The following is a 14,108-nucleotide window of genomic DNA, read 5'->3' as shown; positions in this document are numbered from 1 at the left end:
ATGAAGCAAATTTCTATGTTAGTGATAAAGTGTTAATTTGGTTTTATTAATATTTTCTTCCCTGAGCAGCGCATGTAATCTCATGTTATACAATATCACATTTAGAATAGAACCTAATTATAACAAAGAATAGTCCTTATTGTTATATTTTCTGAATTGTTTTGATTGAAATTTAAACGTGTATATATAATCATTTATAATATTTACTTTTGTTAATTGAGTTAATCAATATTTCGGGTCAAAAGAAGTTAAATCTGTTCTTTTACTGTATATGCGATTTCATGTAACACTTTCATCTGTTATAACTAGATCGGGTATTTAGTGTTGGTAATCATTTGAAATGTCAAGCAAAAGTGTAAACGTTACCTTCTATGTGCTCCAGTTTCCTTTGTCACAACCCGTCTTATATGAGGTGTTCAGAGGGGAAGTAAGGAAAGTTTAAGTAAAATAAGATAAACTTGTATATATTTTTATTAAACGACCAGTATGACGGTGACTCTAGACTCACGAGTGACACTTACTGTGGACACCCAATAATGGGACCAGAAATGTCTTGTTTAGTCCTCATCGCTGTCCTCAAGGATGTTGGTGGTGGGTCTTAAAGGAAGAGGATCGATGGCGGCCATGGTCTTGCGGACAGCTGCAAGGGGCTGAGCTGGAGGGGCGGCCATTGTCATAGGGACAGCAGGAAGGGGCTGAGCAAGAGGTGCTGCCATTGTCATAGGGACAGCAGGAAGAGGCTGAGCAGGAGGGGCGGCCATTGTCATGGGGACAGCAGGTGGGGCGGCCATAGTCTTGCGAACAGCAGGAGGTGCAGCGGGAATGACTTGTTTCATCTCTATGATATCAACATCATCATCAAGAAGGATATATTGGATGACCTCCCTGGGCTTGGGTGTAGGGACGGGGTTGGCAGCCACCTGAACATAGCGGGTCTCGATGAGAGGGGCGGGAGTGGCAGCTGGTGTGGGGGCAGTCTTCCTCAAGGCGGGTGGAGGAGCAGCCTTATTAAGTGTCAACCCCAGCTGATCTGCTTCCACCTCTACCTCCACCTCCTTCCCAGTGTCATCTATGTAACTAGAATTAGAGAGAATTATATTTTTGTTTAATAACTATTACCAGCAGTAGTCTACCTTGCTTGGTAGGTCGTGTCTAATAATGTATTTCAAACAAATTGTTATGGTCACTATTGGAAAGTCTAAATCAAGGTTTGTTACTCACGAGTATAGGATGGTCACGTCACGGGCGTTGTCCCCTCCGATAAGAGCGGTGCGGCAGCTCGCCAGACCAACCAGCGCCAACAGCACCAACTATACACAACACAACGGTGAGTTAAGTGCCAACAAAAATCTACCAGCCATTAATGTGAGAGAATTCATCTCTGTCTTTTAAGCTCAATGTAGTAAAGATACAACCTTTTATTTGGGTTGTGAGACCTGAATAATTTATGAACCATTTACTGGATGATAGTTTGTGTATTAAACCATTGTTACTTATTGAAAGCTGTATGTTAAACATGAAATAAGAAAACAAAATGGAATTATTCATGTCTTATGTTACAAGATAAAGTTACTAGTAATGAAAATTTTATGTTCCATTTAGTCTTCAAAAGGTTTCGTGTAATTTGCTTTTCCTTCCTATATTCTAGCTTACAGCCTAAGTGTTCCAGTTGCCATAAACCACACTTGATGTCTGTTTTTATAATAATGTTTATTCATATGTATTAATAAATTAAAACGAGGGAAGTTCATATTACTAAGTTATGAAACTTGAAAGCTAACGTTTCTTTATACAAACATACGAAGAACATTAACAAAATACATACAAGTTGTACTTACACACTTCATGATGAAGACGGGAAGGTGGGGAGAGGACCAAAATAGGAGTTGGGTTAGCAGAGGAGTAGCGTCAACAGATGACTGCACCTCCTGCCGCCGCCTTATGTACTAACAAGAATGGTACAAAAAAGGTTATAGCAGACGGGCGTGGAACCAGGCATGTTAGGTTTTTGTTAGGGATTTGATGCTAATGTATGCCTTCCCACCTGTTGTTCCTTGGTAACCACATTACATAAGCGATACTGGAGAAATGTGTATATTCTTGTCACTACATCTCAAAATACGTGTATGTGTCCACAGGAAATGTTTCTTGCTAACTATATATTATACAACTGGAGCTTCACCAGAGATTTACCTGAGCTTCATCCTCGACCAGGTAAGATGAGTGACAGTTACACCATCATTCAAGTATAAGTAATGTTACTCGAAAAACTTGCATCCGTGAAATTAAATGATGCGTGACAAAATTATTTGGTTTTCAAGGCTGCCGGAAATTAAATGTAAACAACTTACTCAAGTTCAGTGGAGAGAGTCTCGAACTTGAGTTTATTCCTTTGTATTGATGTTTTGCACCATTCTATTTCAGGCATTTTGTTTAAATTATTGTTTCCCTTAGTTTGTAAATCAAAATTATTGGCTGTAACACTAGACTCCAGTTATTCAATCAAGGAATACAATTTAATAATTTGATAATGATAATAAGCACTGATTACATAAATAATGAGCGTTTTAACCTGGATGCCACAAGTTATTAACTCAACTATATTTTGTAACTATCGAACAAGCGACAGAAGCTAGTATCACTAAAGAAGTAGTTATCTTATAGACGATGAACTATAGAAGTAAAACACGAACTCGATATCGGTAATACTAGATAATAATAACGTGAGTGAGAGAAGGCGAAGGAAAACAAAGATGAAATCGACAAAATAATGAGTAAAATGATCCAGAAACTCACATGTTAGGAAAAAACAGTAAGAAGATCCTGACAAAATTGAGGGAGAAGTGCATACATCTGTAAACCGATTTATTAAGAGAGCCAACCCTCCAATATGTCCGGTTCCTGCAGAAATGTATAGCTGCATAGAAGATATACCTAATCACTTTATTCATATATGGCAAAAATTTCCTGTTATTTCATTATGGTTGTCTACATGATCGTTTATGGCCAGTCAGAAGTTTAAAGGAAAATATAAATAAGTTATCATTATTTCGCCAATTGTCCCTTTTTAGCGTAGCATACACACAGCTATTTACACTTCTCCAGTATCCCTAGTATAATATTTTTTTTTATTAGGGAACAACATGAAAGAAAATATTAGCATCAAAACCCAAACAAAAACCTCCCTTATTTGGTGGTCATCCACTTGTCCTCTATACCACCTGTAACTGAGCAGTCCCATCCATCTCCCATCCAGCTGGTATATGAGGCGGCGGCAAGAGGTGCAGTCATATCCCCTCACGCAAGCGGTGTTTAGCCACTGCACCTATTCTCTCCTTCTAAAATTCACTTCTATCTTCCCTTTATCCTTCCCCTGAACCTCTTTCCCCCCTGTCACTAGCTTTTATGTCATGTCATGTGCAGTCATCTGTTGACGCTACTCCTCTGCTAACCCAACACCTCTTTTGGTCCTCTCCCCACCTTCCCGTTTTCATCATGAAGTGTGTAAGTACAACTTGCCAATATATGTCTTTGTTAATGTTCCTCATACGTTTATAACAAAAGACATTAGCTTTTAAACTTGAAAACATTGTAATAAGAACTTTCCCATTTTTAATTTATTAATACATATGAATAAACATTATTTTAAAAACAGACATCAAATGTGGATCATGGAAACTGAAACGCTTAGTCTGTAAGTGAGAAAATAAGATGAACAAATAAATTATAATGAAACCTTCTGAAGTAACAATGGTTTAATACACAAACTATCATCCAGTAAATGGTTCATGAATTATTCAGGTCTCACAACCCAAATAAAAGGTTGTATCTTTACTACATTGAGCTTAAAAGACAGAGATGAATTCTCTCACATTAATGGCTGGTAGATTTCTGTTGGCACTTAACTCACCGTTGTGTTGTGTATAGTTGGTGCTGTTGGCGCTGGTTGGTCTGGCGAGCTGCCGCACCGCTCTTACCGGAGGGGACAACGCCCGTGACGTGACCATCCTATACTCGTGAGTAACAAATCTTGATTTAGACTTTCCAATAGTGACCATAACAATTTGCTTGAAATACATTATTAGACACGACCTACCAAGCAAGGTAGACTACTGCTGGTAATAGTTATTAAACAAAAATATAATTCTCTCTAATTCTAGTTACATAGATGACACTGGGAAGGAGGTGGAGGTAGAGGTGGAAGCAGATCAGCTGGGGTTGACACTCAATAAGGCTGCTCCTCCACCCGCCTTGAGGAAGACTGCCCCCACACCAGCTGCCACTCCCGCCCCTCTCATCGAGACCCGCCATGTTCAGGTGGCTGCCAACCCAGTCCCTACACCCAAGCCCAGGGAGGTCATCCAATATATCCTTTTTGAAGATGATGTTGCTATCATAGAGATGAAACAAGTCATTCCCGCCGCCCCACCTGCTGTCCGCAAGACTATGGCCGCCCCACCTGCTGTCCCCATGACAATGGCCGCCCCTCCTGCTGTCCCTATGACAATGGCCGCCCCTCCTGCTCTCCCTATGACAATGGCAGCACCTCTTGCCCAGCCCCTTCCTGGTGTCCCTATGACATGGCCGCCCCTCCAGCTCAGCCCCTTGCAGCTGTCCGCAAGACCATGGCCGCCATCGATCCTCTTCCTTTAAGACCCACCACCAACATCCTTGAGGACAGCGATAAGGACTAAACAAGACATTTCTGGTCCCATTATTGGGTGTCCACAGTAAGTGTCACTCGCGAGTCTAGAGTCACCGTCATACTGATCGTTTAATAAAAATATATACAAGTTTATCTCATTTCACTTAAACTTTCCTTACTTCCCCTCTAAACACCTCATATAAGACGGGTTGTGACAAAGGAAGCCGGATGATATAGAAGGTAACGTCTCTCTTATTTTAGACGGCCCATTTAACCAAGAGGAAGTTGTCCCTCCCACCCAAACCAGGAGTCCACCTCACCAGCACCAGACATCTTAGTGTGTTGGTTGTAGCACTCGTGAATGCGTTACCCCTTCTCTGTTCTAAATTTCTTTAACCTTACCTTTTTCACAACTCAGTGACCCTGAGTTTTTGTTGTTCCTTAATCAGTACCAATATTCCTACACTGATGATGCTGGTGTTGTTACCCTGGATGTACTGGACCGTATGTGTTACACCCCCTTTACCAATGGTGACGACACAATACTCCCTCATATTGATACTAATTCGTTTCTACAACACTCACTGGGTTACACCATCCCCAGTTGTACCTATTATTTTCCTGACTCGCCTGAGTTTAGCTCTAGTCTCCTGCCACCCCATTCCTTCACTTTAATGTGCCATAATATCAGGAGTATTCCCTCTCACCAAGAAACTTTTATAGATCAGTGTACATCTTCTACTGCCCACTGTGAGACCAAACTCATTGCCGATATTGAACATTTGTATAACATCCCTTACTAGTCGTTGCGGCATTACGTCACGACACAGTGGTGTCAGGCTGTGAAGGTTAATACTGTGCAAAGTATAACACGGAATATTTTAGCAGGAGATAATTTACAGAAGGTCCCAAACCAATGTAAGGAACTTTCTTGATAAATTGTCGGAGCTATCTTTATCTTAAGTTTGGAAAGGAAACTTTGCTACATTACAGGATATTTCAACCTTGAACTACTAAAATCAAAGACGGACGCCTCAGCAGACCTTCCGCTACCCGTCATTCTAAGCTCTTGTTCAACACAATAAACAAACCCACCAGAGTAGCTGCCACCTCTGTCACTGTGATAGATCATAATATTATCTGGTCGAACAACACTCCTAACAATCTTGGAAGTGGATTTATTTATAGCAACATCTTAGGTCACTTCCCAGTTTTTGCCATGTATAAAACAGCCACAAAATTTGAAAGGAAAGTAAAGTTACAATAAAATACAGAGACTACTGCGACGACAACATGCTCTTGTTCGAAAACAACTCAAGAGAATACCCAGTCCAACTGTACTGTACTGACTCCTCGAACACTGATGAGGCTGTGGGCCTTAACACCGCATTACACTATTTGTTTAGACAGTCAATGATGAAACTAACTGCAGTATTTAAGAACAAATTCGTTTGCTGATAGTGACAATGCGCGCGCACGCGCGTGTGTATAAAAGAGGTAGTAGAAGAAATAATTACTCACAGTTTAGGGAAAATCCTCACAATTTTTCGTGAACGACCCTTCTCTTCTCGAAGTGAAGGATCCCCTAAATACATAGACCTTGCCCTAAATACAACCAACCGAAGGAAGTATATATATATATATATATATATATATATATATATATATATATATATATATATATATATATATATATACATATATATATATATATATGCAAATAAATCACTGTAGGTGCGCGTGATCCAGGTATATGCTGATAACCACAAGGAAAAAGAAAACACGAAGTTCCCAAGCGCTTTCGTGTAATTCACATCTTCAGGGGTGAGTACAAACTAAGTAGAAGTTCAGAACAAGTTATAAGAACATAAGAACATAAGAATGGAGGAAACTGCAGCAGGCCTATTAACCCATACTGGGCAGTCCCGTTTATACCCAACCCCTATTGCTCATATAAGCATCCAACCTATGTTTGAAGCTATTCAGCGTATTCGAGTTAATGATGATATTTGGTAACTTGTTCCACTCATCCACTACTCTGTTTCCAAACCAGTGTTTACCAAGTTCACGCAGAAATCTAAATTTGTCTAATTTAAAACCATTGTTTCGAGTTCGCTCCTGGTTGGATAGTTTGAGTACCTTTGTAATGTCCCCTTTGTTTAGCCCTGACTTCCATTTATACACCTCTATCATGTCGCCCCTCACTCTACGTCTCTCGAGGGAGTGCAAATTAAGATGCTTTAACCTGTCTCTGTAATCAAGGTTCCTAATGCCCGGGATTAGTCTTGTCATTTTCCTCTGGATTCTTTCCAATGATTCTATATCCATTCTGTAATACGGTGACCAGAACTGAACTGCGTAATCCAGGTGAGGTCTCACAAGCGCTAGATATAATTTTAAGATGACCTCGCTAGTCTTGTAACTAACACTCCTTTGTATGAACCCAAGTACTTTATTAGCCATGTTACGAGCAAAAACACATTGTTTACTTGGCTTACGATTCCTACTTATCATTACTCCTAAATCTCTCTCACAGTTGGATTCCACAATGGCATCGTTGTTCATCTGGTAACTGGTTTCCCTGTTTACATCTCCTATACTGAGTACTTTACATTTGTCCACATTGAATTTCATCTGCCATTTTTCGACCATTCGAAAAATTTGTTTAGATCTTCCTGTAGTTTTGCAGAGTCCTCGTCAGATTTAATTACACGTCCTATTTTAGTGTCATCAGCAAATTTACTTATGTTGCTGTCTATGCCGATATCTATGTCGTTTATGGATATAATAAATAATAATGGTCCAAGTACTGAGCCTTGGGGAACTCCACTAGTGACGTTGCTCCAATGAGATTTAGTGCCGTTTATGCTCACTCACTGTTTCCTGTCCCTTAACCACGCCCTAATCCATTTAAGGATATTACCTTTGATGCCATGCGCTTCTACCTTTCTAATTAGTCTTTCGTGGGGGACTCTCGAAGGCTTTGCTAAAGTCGAGATATACCACATCATAACTGTGCCCCTCGTCCACCGATTCGAAAACTGATGAAAAGAATGTTAATAGATTAGTTAGACATGAACGCCCGCTTGTGAAGCCATGTTGGGAATCATTGATCAACTTGTGCTTCTCCAGGTGGTTTCGAATAGAGTTTGAAATTATTGATTCTTGTAATTTACCTACTATGGATGTTAAACTGATTGGGCGGTAGTTAGAGGATAGTGATCTATCCCCCTTCTTGAAAATCGGTATTACATTCGCTATCCTCCAGGATTCTGGTATGACACCTGTTTTTAATGACATGTTAAACAACTTTGCTAAGGGCATACTAAGCTCTTCCTTACATTCCTTTAATACTCTGGCAAATATCTCATCGGGACCAGGTGACTTATTAGGCTTTAGTTTGTCTATTTGCTTATTAACATCGTTACTAGTCACTACTATCTCGCTTAATTTGTTTTCTTCACTATCTCTGAATAGAGTCGGTGCCTCGGGTATTATGTTTAAATTTTCGGTGGTGAAAACTGTTGAAAAATATTTATTCAGATTATTGCTCATTTCTCCGTCGTTATCAGTTAGCTCGCCGGTATCTGAACGTATTGGTCCAATCTTATCTCGTGTTTTAGTTTGATACATTTGGTAGAATCCTTTGGGGTTTGTTTTCGCCTCCCCTGCTACCTTCAGTTCATAGTTCCTCTTGGCTTTTCTTGTCTCGGTCTTAACCCCACTGGCCAATACCTTATAATACTCCCGGAGGTAAAATTCGCCACGATTTATCCTTCTACCTATAGCCTTCCTTTGGCCAATAATGTCTTTTAAATAATTATTTATCCATTTATGTATACAGAGGAGGGTGAGATGAAGTCCACAGATTAGTAAGGTCATTACCTACTGTATACCTCTGTGGACTTGATCTCACCCTCGTCTGTATATATATATATATATATATATATATATATATATATATATATATATATATATATATATATATATATATATATATATATATATATATACAGAGGAGGGTGAGATCAAGTCCACAGAGGTCAAGTATAGGTAATGACCCTACTAATCTTCACAAAAGCACCGCAGCGGTCGGTGCTTTTGTGACTCGGTGACTCGGTGGTGCGATCCCAGTTCAGACTCAGAGTCCAGGTTTCGATTCCCAACTTTTAAAGATTTTATATATTTAATTGAATGTATCTTTACACATACACACACACACACACACACACACACACACACACACGAATTGCTGTTCGACACCACAACCGCATCCAGCCCATACGAGCACGTACTGATCGTTAAAAGAACAGCTCAGTTCCAACGATTGTAAAAATTATCAACAACTCTTAGTCAACCAGTGTATTAACTTCCAGTCAATCTTACCTTTTTGCACTGTCCTTATGTTGAAATGCCCTGTAGTATGACCTTCTCCCAGCCTTGTTAATATATATCATATTTGTATCACTTATGTTACATGTATATTATTTGTCAATCAAGTGACTCATTCCCCAATTATATAACTATATTTTCAGCCTTCTGGTTGCCATGCTCTTTCAATAAACCATTAATTATTATTATTATTATTATTATTATTATTATTATTATTATTATTATTATTATTATTATTATTATTATTATTATACCAGGTATATATAAATACATCCACAGACACATGAAATACACAAAAATAAAAAATACTCATAAACACACACATGCAACACAAAACCATACAAACAGTTGCAGGACTAACATCCTTCACCTACAGTATTTAAGGTAAGGACCACGAGCCTAGCAACACACATCTACAAAAACAAAAACTTGATCACCCACTTCTTACGTCACACCCACACGACCCTATACTCCTGTCTGCTCTTGACCCTCTGCTATTGGTATATAAAGAGGCGGGAGGAAGTTGGGTTATCAGTTGACTCGACTCTCCCGTTCACCGCTGTGTCCACTCCCCTATACTGACCCTCAACCATGAAGAGTGTAAGTATGTGAGCATGTGAGCCATGATAGAACGCGGGTGTTATTAATCTTTACTTGTCATGAGGCACGAGGTTATTGTTTTGGGTTACCTGTGTGTGTGTGTGCAGAAACACAATATCTTCGAAACAAGTTACCCAGTTTTGACGAACTTTGGCATGTTGGTGGGGGTTTTGCTTACAAAATGATTTCATTTTCTATGTGGATTATTGTCGTATTTCAAACGTCTTTTTTATTTTGTCATAGATACCAAAACCAAATAAATTGATGTCCATTATCGATTGACAAAAGAATTGCTGGGGAATTCCACCATTAACTATAATATATATATATATTTTTTTTTATCGGTTATCGTAATACATTATCATACAAAAAAATAATGTACTTCGCAATCATATTCAATTTGGCTATTCATGTAGATTAATCTGAACATAATTAATTTTTTATCATAAATTGACGTGTGACGTATTTCCCATAACACCCCGCTTTCAATACTCGCTGATTACAGGTGTCTGTGTCATGGACTTGAATGTCAATATTGTATCTCTATACAGAAGTATGAATATCTATTAGTTATCTAAGAATCTCGCAAAACATATTTTTCCAGTGGTGGGTAACAATGAATTATTACTTACTCTAAATAATCGCTGCCAAATATTGTTGGTGTTACAGCAACTTTTCACTAACATTCAAAATCTTAACAATTTGGGGAGTTTACACATATGAGTAGGATAGATTTTCACGAATTTTATTATAATAATGATTTCTTTATGAATGTTGCTGCTGTACACTTTTATAATTATAAGCATTGCTTTATTACTTTTGTGTAACTCTTCATAACTTTAAAATATATTTGTACGCACCACTTTACCACGCGTAGTTTTTTTTTAAATAAGATTATAATTAACTACTCAAATACACAATCGTTTAACATATCTGCCAAAATGTTTCCTATGTGATTCAATAACAAAATCTACAAACCGGTATAACTCAAATTTTATACAATTTATTATTTATGCTGGTGTTTTAGTCTCGCGTTCCTATGAGTATATATTTTAACCAATATACTGTATGGGTGTATGTATACAGTTGGTGCTGTTGGCGCTGGTTGGTCTGGCGAGCTGCCGCATCGCTCTTATCGGAGGGGACAACGCTCGTGACGTTACCATCTTATACACGTAAGTTATAAAAAAACACACTTGTTTTACTGTTACTATAATATTGATTCATTTATTTATACTTATAAGCATGTTAGGATATAATTTTATGTACGTCTGTAAAGCAATATTATAAACTCTCTGAAAAGACTTGTATTCATTTTGAACGTAACTCAACAAAAGTATTATACACAGTACTCCAGACAATAGTGACCCTGCATGTGTGTCTGCCTACTACCCATGATGTACATCAATTGAATGGACGCAATGACAAATTGAGAATATTTGTAAATGGGGAGTCTAGTTTCCGATAGCATGCAAATTTACTTTTAATTTTGGCGTTGTTTATTGTCGACACAACAAAGTATGTTCAAGCCCTAACTAGAGTAACATTACATTTTCGAAAGGGGATAGATTGGACACCAGTGTATGAACGGGCCGTACTTTAATGTAAGCACAGTTTTGTTCTGTTAGGTCATCTATTGCCTTTACTGATGGAACACTACAGTACTTCGTCCTCTCCACCTTCACCTAAAGTTGCCGTACTAGAGCTTAACGGCGCAATTCACACCAACAAAGCTAATGGCAGTAGTGCGCAGGCGCGCTGAGCTGTATTAGAAGTCATATAATAATAAACATTTGATGGTGGCAGGAAAAAAACGAATGTGATTTCACGAAGAGTGCATGTACAAGGACAGTCACAGCTTGTTCTACAATTTTAGTCTTTGGAGCCACGACAACAGACACGAACGAGCCGTGGTTAACTATACTCTATTAAAATTAACGTAGATCAGGTTAGGTGAAGATATTTATGTTATAAAGAGGCGTAGGAGCTGAAGGGCTGAAGCCCACAAACTTTTGGCTGGTGGGTACACCCCCAAGAATTTCTGTGTAGTTATATATTGTATCATTTACAGGAGGTATAATACAAGTTCTTATTGATATTTAGTCCAATATATTAACTCGATTCATCAGAAATCTCGGTAGACACGAGGTATTTCTTCAGTTGTCGATATATCTTATTGCTGATAATACCAGATAGTGACCAAATTAAGCTATAACTTCCCCCATGTATTTTATGAAGTACTACAGGGCTATGTATCCCCCCATGCTCCACACACACCAAAAGTTTTAGCTCTTCCCTACGGCCTACGAGCATGTTATATCTGGTTACCTTGTGTCAGATGGACGAACTCTTCGGGAACGTTATAGAATTAAACAAGTCACTTGCTTCCTTTTCCCGTCAAACCGGAATATAAGATGATGTTTTGAAAATTTAAGATTTTTAAAGTTACCGATCAAAACTGTAACCGTTTAATTTTCTTTGAGAACATTATCTAGTTTTGTATTACGAGACGTTATTTATGGGATACTTTTATTTAGTTATAAAATTAACCTAATCTCATTGTGATATAATAATAATAATAATAATAATAATAATATTAATAATAATAATAATAATAATAATAATAATAATAATAAAAATAATAATAATAATAATAAATATTCAGTGAAGCAGCCATGCAGGTTTATAATTGGATAAGCATGTTTATAAACTACTGTATGCAGTTATACAGTTTAGTATGACTATAGACACAATGGGTGTACGGCGCACGTGGGAGTATACACTTTCCGACGAAACTTAGCTGAAACACAAACATGAAACAAGAGAAGCACTTAGGTTGACCCGCAAGATCTAATAATCTACGAGTATTTTCAAATTTCTCCACCATTATTCTTGTACTGTCCACCAACCCCCAAGTCCCCCCAAGTCCGCCACCAATCTTCAAGTCCAGTTCCCGTACCACCAATGTACACACCAGCGGACCAAGACCTCTTCACACTTTACTTCATTCATCGATTCTGTTCGAGTATACATTTTCCTATGTGCCGAGACAGAGCAGGTAAACGACACTGGTAAACAATTTGGCAACTTGACCAAGGATAGCCGACAAAACTGCCAGGTGATTATTTCCACATATTTATCAACCAACACTCACTATACTCGAAGACGTTTCCAAGTCCTGCTTGAAGTGTCCCCCTGTCTTATCATACTGAGGGATTCAAAAGATATACCACCACTAGAGCTGCCAATTACTTATTCAAACATTCGGACTAAATATTCTCTCACCTAATTAATACTTCAGTTATCAACATGGATTTGTTTTCAGACGTATTTGCTTTTGTTTATAGAAGGGTTAAACCCTTCTTCATTACGCAAATAAGATCATGGGTATGCTAAACAGGATATGTGTAATTATTAAGAAACATTATCAAATTTAGTTCCAAATAAAACATCTCAGTATTTCACACTGGTTCAGCTTGAGTAAACAATAATTTTCACATATTCCATTCCAGGTATATAGATGAGTATGGAGAAGAAATTGAGGCAAAGTTTGAAGCTGATTATTTGAACCTGGCCATCCAAAATGCTGCCCCCATCACAGCTCCAGCCTCACCCGTCAACACCCTCTACATGCAGACGGCCCCGCTCCCACAGCTTCCCAAGTTGGCACCTGCAGCGGCCATGTATAATCCCACTTTCGAAGCACCACCCGCCATTGTTCAAGTGGCCACCATCCCAGAACCCCAGCCTCCAGTAGCAAACCGTTACTCTCAGATAATGCCCAACCCTGTCCCTGCTTCGAAGCCAAAGGTGATCACCCCCTACATCTCTCTTGACGATGATGACTCAAGTGAGGAGACCCTGGACATCGTCCCTGTCGCTGCACCCCATGCTCAGCCTCTTGCTGCCGTCCGCAAGACCATGGCAGCCATTAATCCTATTCCAGCAAAACCCACTTTTATGATTTCTGATGACAGCGATGAAGACTAGATTCGTCTTACGCTGAGCCATCTCCGTTTCTTCCAGTGCAAAACAATTTGTGTGGAGGCAATGTCATATATATATTTTGAAGACATCATACATTGTTGTTTTTATTTGCATCAAAATGGCAAATTTGACAAAACTCCGCATTAGCATTGCTTACTTCTTCAAAAAAATACAGAATTGTATAACAAATCAATCACCACATTTCTTTTAATTCCTATATTTTTTTCTCAGATACAAAAATAGATGTTCAATAGAGAAAATCTAAGAAAAAACAGAAAAATGAGATTTGTTGCAACGTGTAGTAAATTAAATGCTATCTTCGATTCTGATAGACTGATAGAAAATAAAATCACAATGGCCAAAGGACATCATCTATACCAGATAATCATTTTTTTTATTAACTAAATCATAAAAATAAATCTGTAAAGTAAAAGCCACACGAAATTGCTCGATCACTTGAAAATTACTGATTCACCACCAGGGC

General features: G+C 38.4%; 2 protein-coding genes across 2 annotated transcripts; one reads left to right on the top strand and one right to left on the bottom strand.

Moving 5' to 3' along the window:
* Nucleotides 1-464: 464 nt before the first annotated feature.
* Nucleotides 465-1,904, bottom strand: LOC121868744 (proline-rich protein 36-like). The gene is made up of 3 exons (XM_042369620.1): nucleotides 1,839-1,904; nucleotides 1,222-1,310; nucleotides 465-1,077 (listed from the first exon to the last, which is right to left on the bottom strand). The coding sequence occupies exons 1-3, from the start codon at nucleotides 1,845-1,847 to the stop codon at nucleotides 558-560; spliced, it is 618 nt and encodes a 205-aa protein (XP_042225554.1). The 5' UTR covers nucleotides 1,848-1,904; the 3' UTR covers nucleotides 465-557.
* A 7,626-nt stretch (nucleotides 1,905-9,530) lies between these two features.
* Nucleotides 9,531-13,817, top strand: LOC121868745 (proline-rich receptor-like protein kinase PERK9). The gene is made up of 3 exons (XM_042369621.1): nucleotides 9,531-9,637; nucleotides 10,724-10,812; nucleotides 13,150-13,817. Exons 1-3 carry the CDS (start codon nucleotides 9,629-9,631, stop codon nucleotides 13,625-13,627), a joined length of 576 nt encoding a protein of 191 aa, XP_042225555.1. The 5' UTR covers nucleotides 9,531-9,628; the 3' UTR covers nucleotides 13,628-13,817.
* The last annotated feature ends 291 nt before the right edge of the window (nucleotides 13,818-14,108 follow it).

This window comes from Homarus americanus, unplaced genomic scaffold, assembly GCF_018991925.1.
Source record: "Homarus americanus isolate GMGI-L3 unplaced genomic scaffold, GMGI_Hamer_2.0 scaffold30535, whole genome shotgun sequence".
NCBI lineage: Eukaryota > Metazoa > Arthropoda > Malacostraca > Decapoda > Nephropidae > Homarus > Homarus americanus.
Note: the sequence above shows the minus strand (reverse complement) of the source record. Positions and strands in the feature narration are given on the sequence as shown.